The 15,349-nt window shown below is 36.7% G+C and overlaps 2 protein-coding genes across 4 annotated transcripts; one reads left to right on the forward strand and one right to left on the reverse strand.

Moving 5' to 3' along the window:
* On the forward strand, positions 4,338-9,817 carry LOC107638448 (probable sucrose-phosphate synthase 2). The gene is made up of 12 exons (XM_016341724.2): positions 4,338-4,802; positions 5,504-5,739; positions 5,818-5,881; positions 5,962-6,651; positions 6,725-6,859; positions 6,934-7,065; positions 7,149-7,325; positions 7,404-7,457; positions 7,555-7,617; positions 7,859-8,782; positions 8,897-9,024; positions 9,325-9,817. Exons 1-12 carry the CDS (start codon positions 4,524-4,526, stop codon positions 9,605-9,607), a joined length of 3,165 nt encoding a protein of 1,054 aa, XP_016197210.1. The 5' UTR covers positions 4,338-4,523; the 3' UTR covers positions 9,608-9,817.
* Positions 10,725-14,483, reverse strand: LOC107638449 (glucan endo-1,3-beta-glucosidase 4). Of its 3 annotated transcripts, none has more exons than XM_016341726.2 (5): positions 14,318-14,483; positions 13,330-13,435; positions 11,628-12,875; positions 11,209-11,236; positions 10,725-11,111 (listed from the first exon to the last, which is right to left on the reverse strand). In XM_016341726.2, exons 2-5 carry the CDS (start codon positions 13,394-13,396, stop codon positions 10,958-10,960), a joined length of 1,497 nt encoding a protein of 498 aa, XP_016197212.1. In that variant the 5' UTR covers positions 13,397-13,435; positions 14,318-14,483; the 3' UTR covers positions 10,725-10,957. The 3 variants fall into 3 exon arrangements, with proteins under 3 accessions (XP_016197212.1, XP_016197211.1, XP_020976127.1); XM_016341725.2 differs by having other exon boundaries at positions 13,330-13,470; positions 14,318-14,482; XM_021120468.1 differs by lacking the exon at positions 14,318-14,483 and adding an exon at positions 13,656-13,853 and having other exon boundaries at positions 13,330-13,470.

Here is a 15,349-nt window from a genome sequence, read left to right on the forward strand (position 1 = left end):
TCCTTCATAACATCTAAAAAATAAAAAATACTAAAAACAAAAATAAAAAAACGCAAACCAAACGTATTTTAAGAAGCTAAGGTAATTGTAAGTCCAAGCTTAATACAATAAAGTGATAATCTGTGACCAATATAAAGGAAATTGAGGTGGGTTGATATTTAACCCCTTTTTTTTCAATCGATCTTGCTACGAAACTAACTAGGGTGTAGCCAACTAATTGAAAAATAAGTTCATTACAAAAAACAATCCTATTATTATTATTAGAGGTAAATACCAAATTGATACTCAAAAGATTTTGGCGCTGACAAAATGGTACCTGACTTTTGTTATTGACAAAATAGTTCTCGAAAGATTTTGAAATTTGACAAAATCACCCCTAACATAAAAAGATGACGTCACAGTGAACGAAAAATACTAATGTAACCGTCAGAAGAGAGCTCCGACGGTGGCAGAGAACTCTGGCAACATTAAAAAACACCACCAACCCTCCTCCTTCCCACCACCAACCTATTCTTCTTCTTCTTTTTCGGCGCCGGGGAGGGAGGACGCCCACGAAGAATGGGCCGAAGAGCTGGTCGAGCCGGCACCTTCTTAACCGCGATGCTGGAGAGTGTGGGGTGCGAGGTAGCAGAGGCGGGAGGTTTCGCGGTCATCGTAGATTCCAGCGATGCCGCACTCTTCACGTGGTTTTTCGTCGTCATCGGAAAAGGAGAAGAGAGACAAGTGTTGGTGCTGTTATGGCTTGGGAATTGGAGAGTTGTGGTTGTCGGAGCCAATGGCACGTGTTGTGGTGGTGGCGGTGGGTTTAGAGAGGGTTTTGTTGTGGAAGAGAGGGAAAGAAGAGGATTTGGAGATATAGTTGGTGGTGGTGGAGATGGCGTGCGGCAGTTGATGCGAGAGAAGAACAGAGAATCGAAAGTGAAGCAGCGGCCATGAGAAAACGTGCCGCACTCCTCCATTACGCCACAGTGGGTCGTACCCTCTTGTGTCGCCGTCACATATGTCCTGCCTCCCTCGCTGGCGCCGGAGAAGAAGAAGAATGGGTTGGAGGAGTACGACGACGACGAGGAGGAGGAGGGGGAGGAGGGATTGATGGTGGTTTTAACGTCGCTGGAGCTCTCTTCGAAACATTTTCTGCTCACTGTGATATCATCTTTTCATGTTTTTTTATCCCGCGGATATTTTCGTCCTCGAAGATTGGAAAATGTATTTAAGTTCCTGACCTTTTAAAAAATTAGACATTTAAGTCCCTCCATTGAATAGGGTCCGTAAGACTCAATGGAAAAGTTTGACGTGGCTCCTGTTAGATTGATCTAGCCGTTACAGTGTCCTACGTAGAGGGAGAGTTTTCAAAACGGTACAAATTAGTGCCCCCTCCTTCAAAACGACGCTGTTTTGAATAGTACCCCTCCACTTCAAAGGCTCGTCCCTTTCCACCGCCACCATACACCGCTACAACTTCCACAACCATCCCTCACCTATACTCCTACTCTTTATTGTTACAAATTTTCAGTCTTTCAAGCTCAAAGAATGAAAAATGAATACACTCAAGCACCATCCCAAGAAGAAGAAAGGTGGATGGTACGTTGAGATAGTGGTGGAGACAAGTGGACATATGCGAGAAGAGTGACAACTTCAAAACCAACATTTTTACCTGAGCTTCTAACTTCATCTGCAAAAAAGAAGAAATAATTACATGATTTTGATAACCATGACATGAATTCATAAAAACGAAGAAGAATTTGGGTAGTTTACGAGTGTAGAAGCCTTGAAGCTTGAGATTTAGATGGAAAGTTTTAAGGGACTCGAAGACTCTGATTATGAGAGTGTTTTTTCCAACGCCCTGTAATTGAATGATAAGTCAAATTAGGAATTAGATGATAATGACTCACAGGAGGACCGGTGACGAGGAAGCATTTGCCGAGAGCGACTATTGTTCCTCTAACTTTGTTGTTGTGCTAATGGTATCGGAAATAAAAAGCGAGAGTGAGAATTTTTCTTATGTAATACTATTGGACTGAATTTGACCACCGCCAACAAATCCGCCATTGGAGAAGGAAAAGCAAGCTTCGATAAAAAGAAGAACAAAAACAAAAACCGTAACGAACATGAGGAAAACCCCTCCATCGACGAGCAGGGCAATACACGAGCAGTAGGGTAGCAACAATGAGTAGGGCAGCACACGACCAGTAGCAGCAGAGAGGAGCAGATGCAGGACCAGAGGATCTTTAAGGAAGGGGTACTCACCAAACAGGGTCGTTTTGAAGGAGGGGACTAATTTGTCCCCGTTTTGAAAATTCTACCTCCACGTAGGACACTGTAATGGCCAGATCAGTTCAATGGGAACCAGGTCAAATTTTTCCGTTAAATTTAACGGATCCTATTTAATAGAGGGACCTAGATGTTCAATTTTTAAGAGGTCAGAGACTTATATGTATTTTCCAATTTTTGATGACGAAAATATTCGCAAAACAAAAAGTTAGGGACCTATTTATCTTTCTCTATCATCATCATCTTCTTTTGATAACAATGCACTCACTAGATCCTACTGCATGAGTGAAGGTCATGTATGATACAACACAATCAACACTCAGCACAAACATCATAAACAATTTAAAGACACCACAACAAGCATCATAAAGATTCCAAGCATAATACAACATCACTAATACACATGAAGTTATTAACAACTTAAAAAGGAAATAAACAACGGGCTGCAAAACTCCTTTATGGTCGCCTCTTCAGACAAATTTTGCCCCTCCCCCACAGCAACTAATCTTTTTGTCTCCCTCTCCTTTAACCACATTTTTTTTATAGTACTTCACCGAAGGAGAGATATCCTCCACATTATTAACGCCATTATTGAACACTACATTATTTTACGTCCTCCAAACACACCAAACCACAGCAACAAACCGAAATTATCCAACTCAATTTGGCTCTCCTAGGTAAAACACGAGTTGACCATGATTCAAAACACTCTACAATTACTCGGCCATGTTCATTACAACCCATTCAAGCACAGAATCTCACTCCAAACAGTCCAAGATGTGTCACAAGTGAAAACTAATTAACTGATGGACAGTTTGCAATCATACCACACAATCCACACCTTGATAAAGATTGATTAACACATCTGGTCAATTTATCGCTCTTGTTCAGCCTTTCTAATTAAAATTACAAACCAAGTCAAAAGTTTCACCCGCTTTCTCATAAAGCTCGTGAGAAACGGTTCTGTTAGATAGCCTTTGGAGGAGAGATTGAGAAACATAGATTGGAATAAAAATGAAGTCCTAATTTAAATTGCACAAAAAGTAAAGAGAATTAATTAAGGTATAAAACGTTATTAAAGTTTCAGCCTCTGCTCTATATCCTCACTTTTTGGAGATACTGAAATTTTGGAGACAGAACCTAAAATTTTAGTACCAATTTTTAGATCAACAAACATATACTAAATCTCAATCTTTCAATCTCTATCCCAATACCTCAAAACAAACACTATCCTAGAAAATCAATTAGAAATATAACTAACTAGAGCCAACTAGTTTTAAAATAAAAAGTCTGTTATAAAGAAAAAAAAATCCCCACTACTTCTAAATTTTTCAAATTTTAAAACTAAAAATATAAGAAATTAAATTGAGTTGACTCATGATATAGCTAATTCCCTAGACTCCTCATATACATATTGAACTCTTCTTGATTCACTCTATTTTTGTAAAATACCTGCAAATAAGATTTCACAACATAATGTCCAGCACCTTCCATGTTTTCATATTAATTTATCTACTCCTTCCCTATAAATACCAACTCTTACAAAATTAGGGAGAATTTATGTAACAAAAAGACTATACCTATAACAAAATTTGTTTACTAAATTAATTCTTATATATTTATAGAAATATATCTATTATTTAACTCATTTTAAATATAGCTTACATAATAGGATTGCTTTCGTAATTTATCCGAAGAGCCGGTTAGTCTGTTATTCTATTTAAATCTTTGATAATTATTAGAAAAATAATAAAAAATTAACAAAATTTTTTATTTTTTTATCACCAATATTTAAAAAAGTAAATAAAATATGTTATTAAATTACTAAAAAAATTAAACTAATAATTAACTAAAAATAAAAAACAATAAATATAAATTTCTCTGATCATTATTATGGACCTTCATAATAATTTCATGTGTATATTAGTTAATGTAAGAAACAGTGAACGAATCTGCTATTGTGTTTGATGTGTACACGTGTCGATATCGGTGACCCACCATTCGATGCCATGTGGTTGTCTCGCCTTTGCCATCTCCTTCTCCTCCACTCTTGTTTCTGTTATTTGAATTCAACATAACCAACACACCCTTCTTTGAACTCTTCCAAAAGCACACACCCCCCCTCCTTCTACGTTCTTCCAAACAACTTCTTCTTTCACTTCATACAACCAAAGCCATGCACGTGCACTACGCACACTCAACATTTTGATTACATAGAAAAAAAAACACAAGAAAAACAAACAGAAAAGAAAATGGCTGGAAATGAATGGATAAATGGGTACCTGGAGGCAATACTGTCGACAGGGGCATCCAACATCGAGGAACAGAAGCCTGCGCCTGTTACTCTCAAAGATGGAGGCCATTTCAATCCGACAAAGTACTTTGTTGAAGAGGTGGTTGCAAGTGTGGACGAGTCTGATCTTTACCGCACTTGGATCAAGGTTGTTGCAACCAGGAACACAAGGGAGAGAAGCTCTAGGCTTGAGAATATGTGCTGGCGCATATGGCATCTTACTCGCAAGAAGAAGCAGGTCTCTCTCTCTCATTGCTTTCTCATATTGAATCACTCTATTCTTCATGGACTTGCCCCCTTTACCAAGTTATGTTTCATATACAGGATATATTTCGTTGAGTTTAATTTTGATGCAATCTCATTCGTTCTTTTGGATGACCATTCACGCAGCCGATCTCAACTAATGGCATAAGGTTTCACTAAAGATGATGCGAATAAAAGAAAAGCAATGTTAGGGAGTCAGCAACTTTGGTATTTTGTAACCATCAATTGGCCATCAATAGTGTTTTTAATGGTGTGAGATTACATCCAATGGTGAAAAATCACTTACTTTTCTTTTGATGGTTAAGTGCTGGCCAAAAAACACAAAAGTTGCTGCCCCTAGACTTTTCCATAAAAGAAACCAAATAGTTGAATTGGTTGTTGATGTTAGGTGTAGTAATAGGTTTCACTACATGAATCCATGTGTGTTATGCTGTTTCATTTTTTTGTGATTCCAACTGAACTCAGGGCATTTTGTTGAGTCAATGGCAAAATTATATGCATGTTATCTCTATCATTATGAGCGGAGCAAAGTTTTTGTGTTTTTTTCTCGAATGGTACTTTCATCCTATTGATGGAAATTTAAGTTTTATAAAATTTTCATTCGTTTTTAATTAAGATACATCTTGATTGGGAAGTTATGTTCAAATTCCAATTTGACTTGGATGCTTTGTGCAGTTGGAATGGGAGGAAGGGCAGAGGCAGACGCAACGAAGGTTAGAGCGGGAACAAGGCCGCAGGGATGCAGCTGAGGATATGTCGGAGGACTTGTCAGAAATCGAAAAGGGTGACATTCTTATGGAGATGGTGCAGAGTAATGAGACCTCAAAGAAAACTTTTCAGCGCCAGGTTTCTAACTTGGAAGTATGGTCTGATGATAAAAAAGAAAAGAAGCTATATATTGTCCTCATAAGGTATGATCACAAGTGTGGTCTAACTGCAGAGTCCTTTTAATAATAGTTTGGCTGTAAATTTTTCACTCTGTTCCACAGTTTGCATGGATTGGTTCGTGGAGAAAACATGGAACTTGGTCGAGATTCTGATACTGGTGGACAGGTATTTTAAATACTCACATTCTCTCATGTCAAAATTGAACCTGTTTATGGGTTATTAATGATTAATCAATGTGATGGCAGATTAAATATGTGGTAGAACTTGCTCGTGCGCTTGCGAAAATGCCTGGAGTGTACAGAGTTGATCTGTTTACGCGCCAAATCTCATCGCCTGAAATCGATTGGAGCTATGGAGAGCCTACAGAAATGCTAACTGCAGGGCAAGATGATGATGATTGTGTTGGGGAGAGCAGTGGTGCTTATATAATTAGAATACCTTTTGGTCCACGCGAGAAGTATCTTCGAAAAGAACTTCTTTGGCCTTATATTCGAGAATTTGTGGATGGAGCATTGGCTCACATTCTCAACATGTCAAAAGTATTGAGTGAACAAATTGGTGGAGGCCAACCTGTTTGGCCATATGTAATTCATGGACATTATGCCGATGCTGGAGATAGTGCTGCTCTTCTTTCAGGTGCCTTGAATGTGCCTATGGTCTTGACGGGTCATTCACTTGGAAGAAACAAGCTCGAACAGCTTCTTAAGCATCGCCAATCAATGGAGGATATCAATTCAACATACAAGATGATGAGGAGGATTGAAGCAGAAGAACTTTCCTTAGATGCTGCTGAACTTGTCATCACCAGCACAAAACAGGAAATTGAGGAACAGTGGGGACTTTATGATGGATTTGATGTAAAGCTCGAGAAAGTATTGCGTGCTCGTGCAAGACGTGGTGTCGACTGTCATGGTCGATTCATGCCAAGGATGGCGGTAATATGTTAATTGAATTGATGTTACACTGTGTTACTTTAGCTTTTGAATCTTGTGGCTCAAACTTTCTCAGGTTATCCCACCCGGTATGGACTTCAGCAATGTTGTGACTCAAGAAGATGGCCCTGAAGTTGATGGGGATCTTGCTCAGCTTACTAGTAGTTCCGAAGGCAATTCGCCGAAAACAATGCCTCCAATTTGGTCAGAAGTGAGTAACTTTCTGTCCACAAAATATTTCACATTAGTCACAGCTGTTGGTTTGCAACTGACAGCTTTGCACAGGTGATGCGTTTCTTTACCAATCCTCACAAACCTATGATCTTGGCCTTATCGAGGCCTGATCCGAAGAAGAACATCATCACTCTTTTGAAGGCCTTTGGCGAGAGCCGTCCCTTAAGAGAACTAGCTAATCTTGTAAGTTAACTTCACTTAAAATGTCGTCTTGAGTGGAAATTATGGTTATGTACCTGACAAAGGACTAATGTGTTTCGAAACAGACTCTCATCATGGGTAACAGGGATGACATAGATGAGATGTCTTCTGGGAATGCCAGTGTGCTCACAACAGTGTTGAAAATCATTGATAAGTATGATCTATATGGTCAAGTTGCATATCCCAAACATCACAAGCAAGCTGATGTTCCAGAGATATACCGATTTGCTGCGAAAACAAGGGTATGTCCGAGTTATGTAAGCATTTACTTCTTATCTATTCACAATTATCAATTGCTAATTCTCCAAAATTTCACTCAGGGAGTTTTCATCAATCCTGCTTTAGTGGAACCTTTTGGTCTTACTTTGATTGAGGTAGGATTTAATTAATCAAATTCTTTGGCAGTATTCTTCTCATTTTAATGCTCAATTAATCAATTTTATTCCCCTAAACATCTTCAAAATCGTGCAGGCTGCAGCTCATGGTCTTCCCATGGTGGCCACTAAAAATGGCGGACCGGTTGACATTCATCGGGTAAACAAAGAATTATCTTTGCTAGTTAATTGTGAGCTATTTCCCAGATGCAACAAGAAGAAGAATGAAAACACAACAACTAAGCTATTGAGTTCTTTCTTAGATGAAATAATTCTACAATAGATATCTTGTCTTGTCATAAAGGCTTTAGACTAAAAAAATTGTCTTACCTGTTATGTTTACTTTGGAAGTCAAGCAGGACCATTGCAGACTCACATTATGTCTCATTATGATATGTCAGGCTCTGAACAACGGTTTGCTTGTCGATCCTCACGATCAGCAAGCAATTGCTAATGCACTTCTCAAGTTGTTGTCAGATAAAAGCATGTGGCAAGAGTGCAGAAAAAACGGCTTGAAGAACATACACCTTTTCTCATGGCCGGAACATTGTCGTACTTATTTGACTAGAGTGGCAGCCTGCCGGATGAGGCATCCACAATGGCAGACTAGCACTCCAGGGGATGACATACCAGCCGAGGAGTCTTTCAACGACTCGCTTAAGGATGTGCAGGACATGTCCCTTAGGCTGTCAATCGATGGCGACTTGGCTGGATTTAGCGGGGGACATGACATGCAAGACCAAGTGAAGAGGGTACTTATGAGCAGGATGAAGAAGTTAGACCATGGTTCTAATGACAATGATGGTGGAAATAAACTTCAGGACAATGCTGTTGGAAAATATCCTCTACTGAGGAGGCGTCGCATTTTGATTGTGATAGCACTTGATTCTTATAAAAGTACTGGACTCCCAGACAAGAACATGATTAAAATTGTGCAAAGTATTATGAAAGCTGCTCAACTAGACCCTCATAATGCAAAAATATCTGGATTTGTTCTGTCTACGGCGATGCCTATGTCGGAAGCAGTTGATTTCCTTAAATCCGGGAATATTCAAGCAAAGGATTTTGATGCTTTAATTTGCAGCAGTGGAAGTGAAGTTTACTACCCTTGTACTCCTACAGAAGATGGAAAGCTTGTGCCTGATATGGATTATTGTGCCCATATCGACTATCGTTGGGGTTATGAGGGTCTGAAAAACACCATTTCCAAGCTTATGAATACATCTGAAGTTGAAGGGAAAAAGTCTTCTTCAAGTCCTATTGTGGAAGAGTTGAAATCAAGCAATTCCCATTGTATCTCATATAAAATAAAGGATCCTAGTAAGGTAAATGAGATTTCGTATATTGGTAGTAGATAAGGAGGTATTTTCCCAACTAGTTATAGCTCAAATGGCATAGTCTCACCATATTCACCTAGAGGTCGCGGGTTCTGTTTGCAGGTCAGGAAAGTTGATGACTTGCGGCAGAAGCTTCGGATGCGAGGCTTACGTTGCCATCCTATGTACTGTAGGAGGTCTACGTGTATGCAGGTTGTTCCGCTTCTTGCATCCAGAGCACAGGCACTCAGGTAATATTCATTCCTATGTGACTTTTTAATTTGAAGAAACATAAGTCCTTCACCTTCTAAAATACGAGACATTTAAGTCTTTCTGTTCAAAATATACAAAGACAAATAAGTCCTCTCAGAAAACTTAGATGTCTCGCTTTTTGGAAAGTGAGGGACGTTTTTGTATTTTCAATTAGTCAATGACTTATTTGTGTTCGAAATAAAAAATCAATAACGTATTTGTCATTTCATTTTGATATAAAGATGTCAAACATAAATCACGTTAACACCAACTCACTTCTAACTAAAATCAATTGTTAGGTATCTCTTTGTACGCTGGGGACCAAACGTTGCAAACATGTATGTCGTGGTAGGAGAAACTGGGGACACCGATTACGAAGAACTGATTTCCGGAACTCACAAGACAATAATCATAAAAGGAGTGGTTACTAAGGGTTCAGAAGAAGTACTTAGAAGCCAAGGAAGCTACCATAGAGAAGATGTGGTACAAGATGGCAGTCCCAATGTTGCAGAAATCAGTGAAGCAACAGAGAACAACATTGCTAGTGCCCTCAAGCAACTCTCTCAAGCTGGACCAATGTGAGGTCCTTCTTCATTGCTTGGTACAAATATATGTATATGTTTATTTTTAAAAAAAAAAAAGGAAAAAGAAAAAATAATTATTACTTATAAATATTAGCACAAATTAAATAATTGGATGTAATTATGTTACTATGAAGCATAGAATCTGGCCAAGATATAGCTAGATTATGGGTTCCTTTGTTACAAAAAAATGCTTTCTTGTTTGTACTCTTGAACAATTTTCTTTTCAAAGAATAGGTGCCACTGATGCAGTGATGCAAAATATGAAACTTTTAGTAGGATGGGAGTAGGATGGATATATATTTTATAAAATATAATCATTAATCATCTTTATTTTTGTTATTTTAAGTAATTTTTTTGTTTATTGAGTTTGGTTTTGATATATTTACTTTAAAAAATATAGTCGTTTGACTTTATATAATCATCTTTATTTTTGTTATTTTAAGTAATTTTTTTGTTTATTGAGTTTGGTTTTGATATATTTACTTTAAAAAATATTTTATATAGTCGTTTGATCATATTTATTTTTTAGATCATCATTCACACGGTTAATGAAAAAGTAATTATTTGTACCAATGTAATGTTACACATAATTGAATGTACATGAAAAATAATAATTTACTTTTTAGTTTATAATGATTATTAAAGATTCAAAATGTTGGCTCATGTTATGTGGTTTATTTTGTGATTTTTTTGCTAAATTTTAAAAATTTAAAGTTTGTCAAATTATGAATATTAGATGTTGTTTATTTAAGCAAAAATTTGATAATGTGTTATAATTTGTAATTCACTTATTATCTCTTTCTTTTCATTTTTTATTTTTTATATTTACAGAAAATTTTTCTATTTTTTTCAATTTTTCTAAATTAATTTTCAATTGGACATTTGAATATTTGAACCAATCCAACTCAAACCAATTAAATTTCCTAATTTCCCCTAAACTAGAACCAACTCGACCCATTCACACTCCTAGTCTTTCTACCAAATGGTAACACAATCTTCTGAATTTATTAGTTATTTTCCACCATGTGTGGTTTTATGGCAGAACCCCACTTTTCTTTGCTACAAGTCCTGGATTTGGACAACAGCTACCTTTGGATAAAAAAAAAACTACTTACTAAACACAAAAATGATTTCTTCAAAAAGCCAAATCTCCTGTTTGTATTCTCACAGCTAAAACTAACTATCTAGATAATAAATCAAAACTACACCAAATACACCATACAAGATAAAATGTAAAATTTGGTTACTAAATAACATCCAAAGGAAAACTCTCAGCAAAAATTTATGGAGACTACCTTCCCACAATCATTGAGCTGCAAACAAATGTCAGAGAGTATTTAACTTTAGGTCATAATGACACTAGGGCAAAAATAACACTAATAACAGATATCAAAGACTGAAGGATGGGAACTTGAAGGTTTGAGCTTGCTCCAAAAGAACCCATAGGTGCAATTGCTGCTGTAGATGATGAACTCCGTCCGGCGCCGCCTGACGAGTTGGAACTGATAACCAAAGCATCAAATGCTCAAATCAGATTTTGGAAATGTAAACATAAAATAAGAGTCTAATTCATAATAAACGCATTCTTCAAATTCTCACCTTCCTGCATATACACAGGATCCATAACCTGAAACAAAGTGGAAATTGATTAATCGCCCAAAACTCTTACCACATTAGAATGAAATTTGAGCTTTCAAAAAATCAGAACATATCTACAAAAAATACTTGGGTGCTTATTAAACAAGAGTTTAACTTTGATGGACTGACATTGTAAAGCGTTTAAAGCAGTCATGCAATTACATCCGTTCTTTTGGATGACTATTCACGCGGTCAATGTAAAAGGTAGTTACTTTTACTGATGTGGCGTTACGTAATTGGATGCATGTGTAAATTGTAAAACTACTTTACACACAGTGTATCAAAATTAAATTCATTAAACAATACACTGACAAAGTCAGAACCAATAAGATAATGAGATTGGAAGTTAAAATAGAAAATAAGAAGCCGCAAAGACTTACTAGGATCCTCATAAGTAACCATAGCTGTTCCATCAAAATCACAAGTTCCCCCAGCATTATGCATTTTCTGATAATAATCATTGTAAGCATAAGAGGCATGGCTTTTCAAGTTATTGGGGAGATAGCATGGCCGCCCTGCTTGAATCGCTGCGCAATTAGCTTGGCCTTGTCCACAAGCCCAGTTCAGAGCAGCTTGCAGTTTATCAGTGTCTGCACCATCTTTGGCAACACAGAAAACTGCTGAAGAATTTCCAGTATTCTGAACAGAACCACTAAAACTCAAAGGATAAACAGTACTTCCATTAGTATAAAAAACACCCCAATTCTTCTCCGATGTCGGTCCATTCCTCTTGTCTTCATTAAACAGTTCATATATGTAAGTGTTAATGGCTATCTTTGGCTGACTAGGGGGACCTGAATCATTGAGAACTCGCCGAATCAAATTAGTATTGTAACTCTCAGCATTCTCTGAGGTAGCATCCGGTTCATCTGCTCCACCAAAACTAGGCCAACCAGTCTCTGTGACAATAATGGGAATATTATCGAAATTGAAGGCACCTATTGAATAATAAGTAGCATCCACCATGGCATCAAACATACTATTATAATGGAAAAGTGTATTTGGATCAACAATTTGTTTCACTGAAGGGAGCGACCGGAAAAGAGCATATTCGATAGGGAAAATGCCATCCCCTTTAGTGTATCCATAATAAGGGTAGGCATTTAACATGTAAGAGGAATTTGTGTTCCTTAGAAACTGAAGGAGTTGATAGATTGTAGAGTTCCATGAAGAGTTAAATGCAGCTGTAGAAGGTGGGAATGGCCGAGGGATAATATCCATGGATTGGGGAGTCGAAACTTTGACACGAAAGTTAAGGTTTGCAGCAATAAGAGCTTTGTGAAGATAATTCATGGCAGGAACAAGAACAGGGGCAATCTTTGGAATTATGGTAAGAACCTGACTGCCAACTGCTATTGCTGTGATATTAGTAGATGGCATGTAAGCAGCTACATTCTTGTTAACCCAGGCCGCTGCGACCGATGGAGATCTACCAATCCTAAGTAACTCCTCATTGGTGACACCAACAATCACTTCAATTCCTGTGTTTGAAAGGGCTTGTAGCATGTGTGCATTGGCATCGTATAGTCGCACATGGCCAATTTGATGCGCTTTCAGAATGGCTACTACATTTGCAGCAGATGGAAGATCAGATACATCAGTGCCAATGTTTACCCCCACAAATGCACCTACATTGTTCAATAATGTCATCCAAAATCAATTGCAAAATTTGCAAGGCAAATATATTGCCAACTCGTTAAGCAAAATTGCAAGAGCCTCAACATTGAAGTCCTTGCTTTATCAAATTAAGAATGAAACATCTCTTTGACTCTTTTATCTGTGTTTGGTAAGTGCATGTGAGATTGTTGGAGTCAACTTCAAGAACCAGCATGCGAAAAACTAAATGACTTCATCATTAAGAATTCACATACCATTGATCAGTACATATATATGAAACATTAAACTGATAATACAGCAATAGCATTTTCAAACTACACGCCATATTAACAAGGCAATACAATCCTGAAGAGCCTGTCAGTATAGATCATTCTCCTTAGTACTTGGTGCACAAAATTTCAAACACAGAAGCATATAAATCATTTAGATGAAGCATAGAATTAAAAAAGGGAATAAATAAATTACCTAATGCACCGCTTAACATGGCGACAAGCAGCAATAAAACAGATTCTAGCCATTTTTTAAGCTTCATCCCATCCAGTATTACTGTAGTCAGCAAGATCAGCCCAATCTTGCAGACAAGCAAATCATAAACTGTTGGCAACTCTGCAGTCAAATTGAAATCAAAATATTTAGCTAAATAACCAACATAAACAGAGAAAAGTAAACATCTTTAAACAATCAGAGAAGAATTATATAACTATGGATGATAATATACAAAACCGAAATAAAAAAGAAAGCAAATAAAACTGGATTCAAATTCGTATACACATGATTTTTTTGTTACCCACGGTATCTCTCAACCCGACAGCCTAAGAATTAATCTGTCACAAATCTGAGCTCCATTTAAAGGTCTGGTCAATGAGTTGCTGCATGCACAGGGCGGAATTCGAACCCCCGGCACTTGTTTAAGCTAACAAGTAAGCTGACCACTTGACCAACCTAAGTTGGTGCGTATACACATAATTTGGAAGAAAAATTGTTGTACACTCCATTAATGAACGAGCTTTCTAGAGGTAAACCATACCAGAAGGATTGCCTATGATCTACTAAGTATGCAATATAACTCTGTGTAACAAACTAATAATGTATAACCATTCAGATTAACCAAAAACCTCAACAAATTCTTTGCCTCTTAACACATACAAAAAAGTGAAAAGCCTTTTTTTTCTCTCTTCGTGTGTTGTTCATCTTCCACTTTTTGTTCAAACAGTGATTTGACAGTAAAAACCATGTTGAAGCATCAAACATACTGAAAATTTCCATCCATTGAACCATAATCCAGAATTCTATATTAAAAATGAGACATGCAATTATGATTTGTGAATTAACCCTCAAACAGTGTTTCACCTAGTTTGGCCTCCTAACAACATATATGAAATAAGCACAGAAATAAATAAGAAAGGAAAATAGATAATAAGACAAGATGCATGCTCAATGAAACTGATCTAACCTTAGCTGCTAAGAACCCGAAGTAGAAGTAGAAGCATCAAATTTGTGACTGTTTGTAACAATTCAATGAATGTGCAAATTGTTAGCAGCTTCTCTCTCTGTTTTGATTTGTGGTACTTCTTGTTCTTCTGTTCACACCTCACTAGTTCCCTCCACTTGTTGGCACAAATATTTTATTTGGAAAGTATGTGGAGCCAATGGAATATTTATACAATGTGTATAATGGAGGTTTAGAGAGTATTACAGATATAATCATTAGTGTTACCTTTTCCCATCAGTTGAAGCTTTTGGGATGAGTGGTATCATGACATGGTATTAGAGTGCTAGATTCGAAAGGTTAAGAGTTCGATCCTTGGTAAATCCCAAAATTAGTTTAAGATTTTAGGAAAATATTTATTATCGCTAGTACTCGGATGGTTATTCTAGATAGTATGGGAATGTCAATAGCCCATTGTACACATAGCCCATTGTACACACTGTACAAATAATCTATTGTAGCCCATTGTACACATTGTACAAATAATCTATTGTCTTCCTAGCAGGATCCTTTTGTTAATTCTTAAAGTATTTGAGAGCTAAGAAACTTTTCTTCCCATATTTTTTTATTTATTTTTGTAATGAAGACATGCCTTTTCGATTTTCCCTCCAGTGCAAACCAAAAGTCGTTCACTACTTTGGTTCAATCACAAATCAAAAAGTGCACAATGCACAAAATATCTAAAAAGAGAAGAATATTATGGTATCAGAATTTATTATTTTTAATTATCAGTTAGTTATTAATATTTATAAGTATAAAATAAAGTATATTATTAAATTAATAATTAAGTAATAATAACAAATAATAAATTCTGATAACTTATCAAAAGAAAGACGAATGACGCATTATTGTGTAGATTTTGATCATTAAGATTACTTAGCTTAGCACTGTTTTAGAATTTGGATTACAATTTACAAACTTACAATAACTATTAGGGTAACTAACTATTAACTATAACAACAAATTTCATTTATAATTTATATTAATAATAACTTG

Source organism: Arachis ipaensis, chromosome B04 (genome assembly GCF_000816755.2).
Source record: "Arachis ipaensis cultivar K30076 chromosome B04, Araip1.1, whole genome shotgun sequence".
In the NCBI taxonomy this organism is placed as follows: Eukaryota; Viridiplantae; Streptophyta; class Magnoliopsida; order Fabales; family Fabaceae; genus Arachis; species Arachis ipaensis.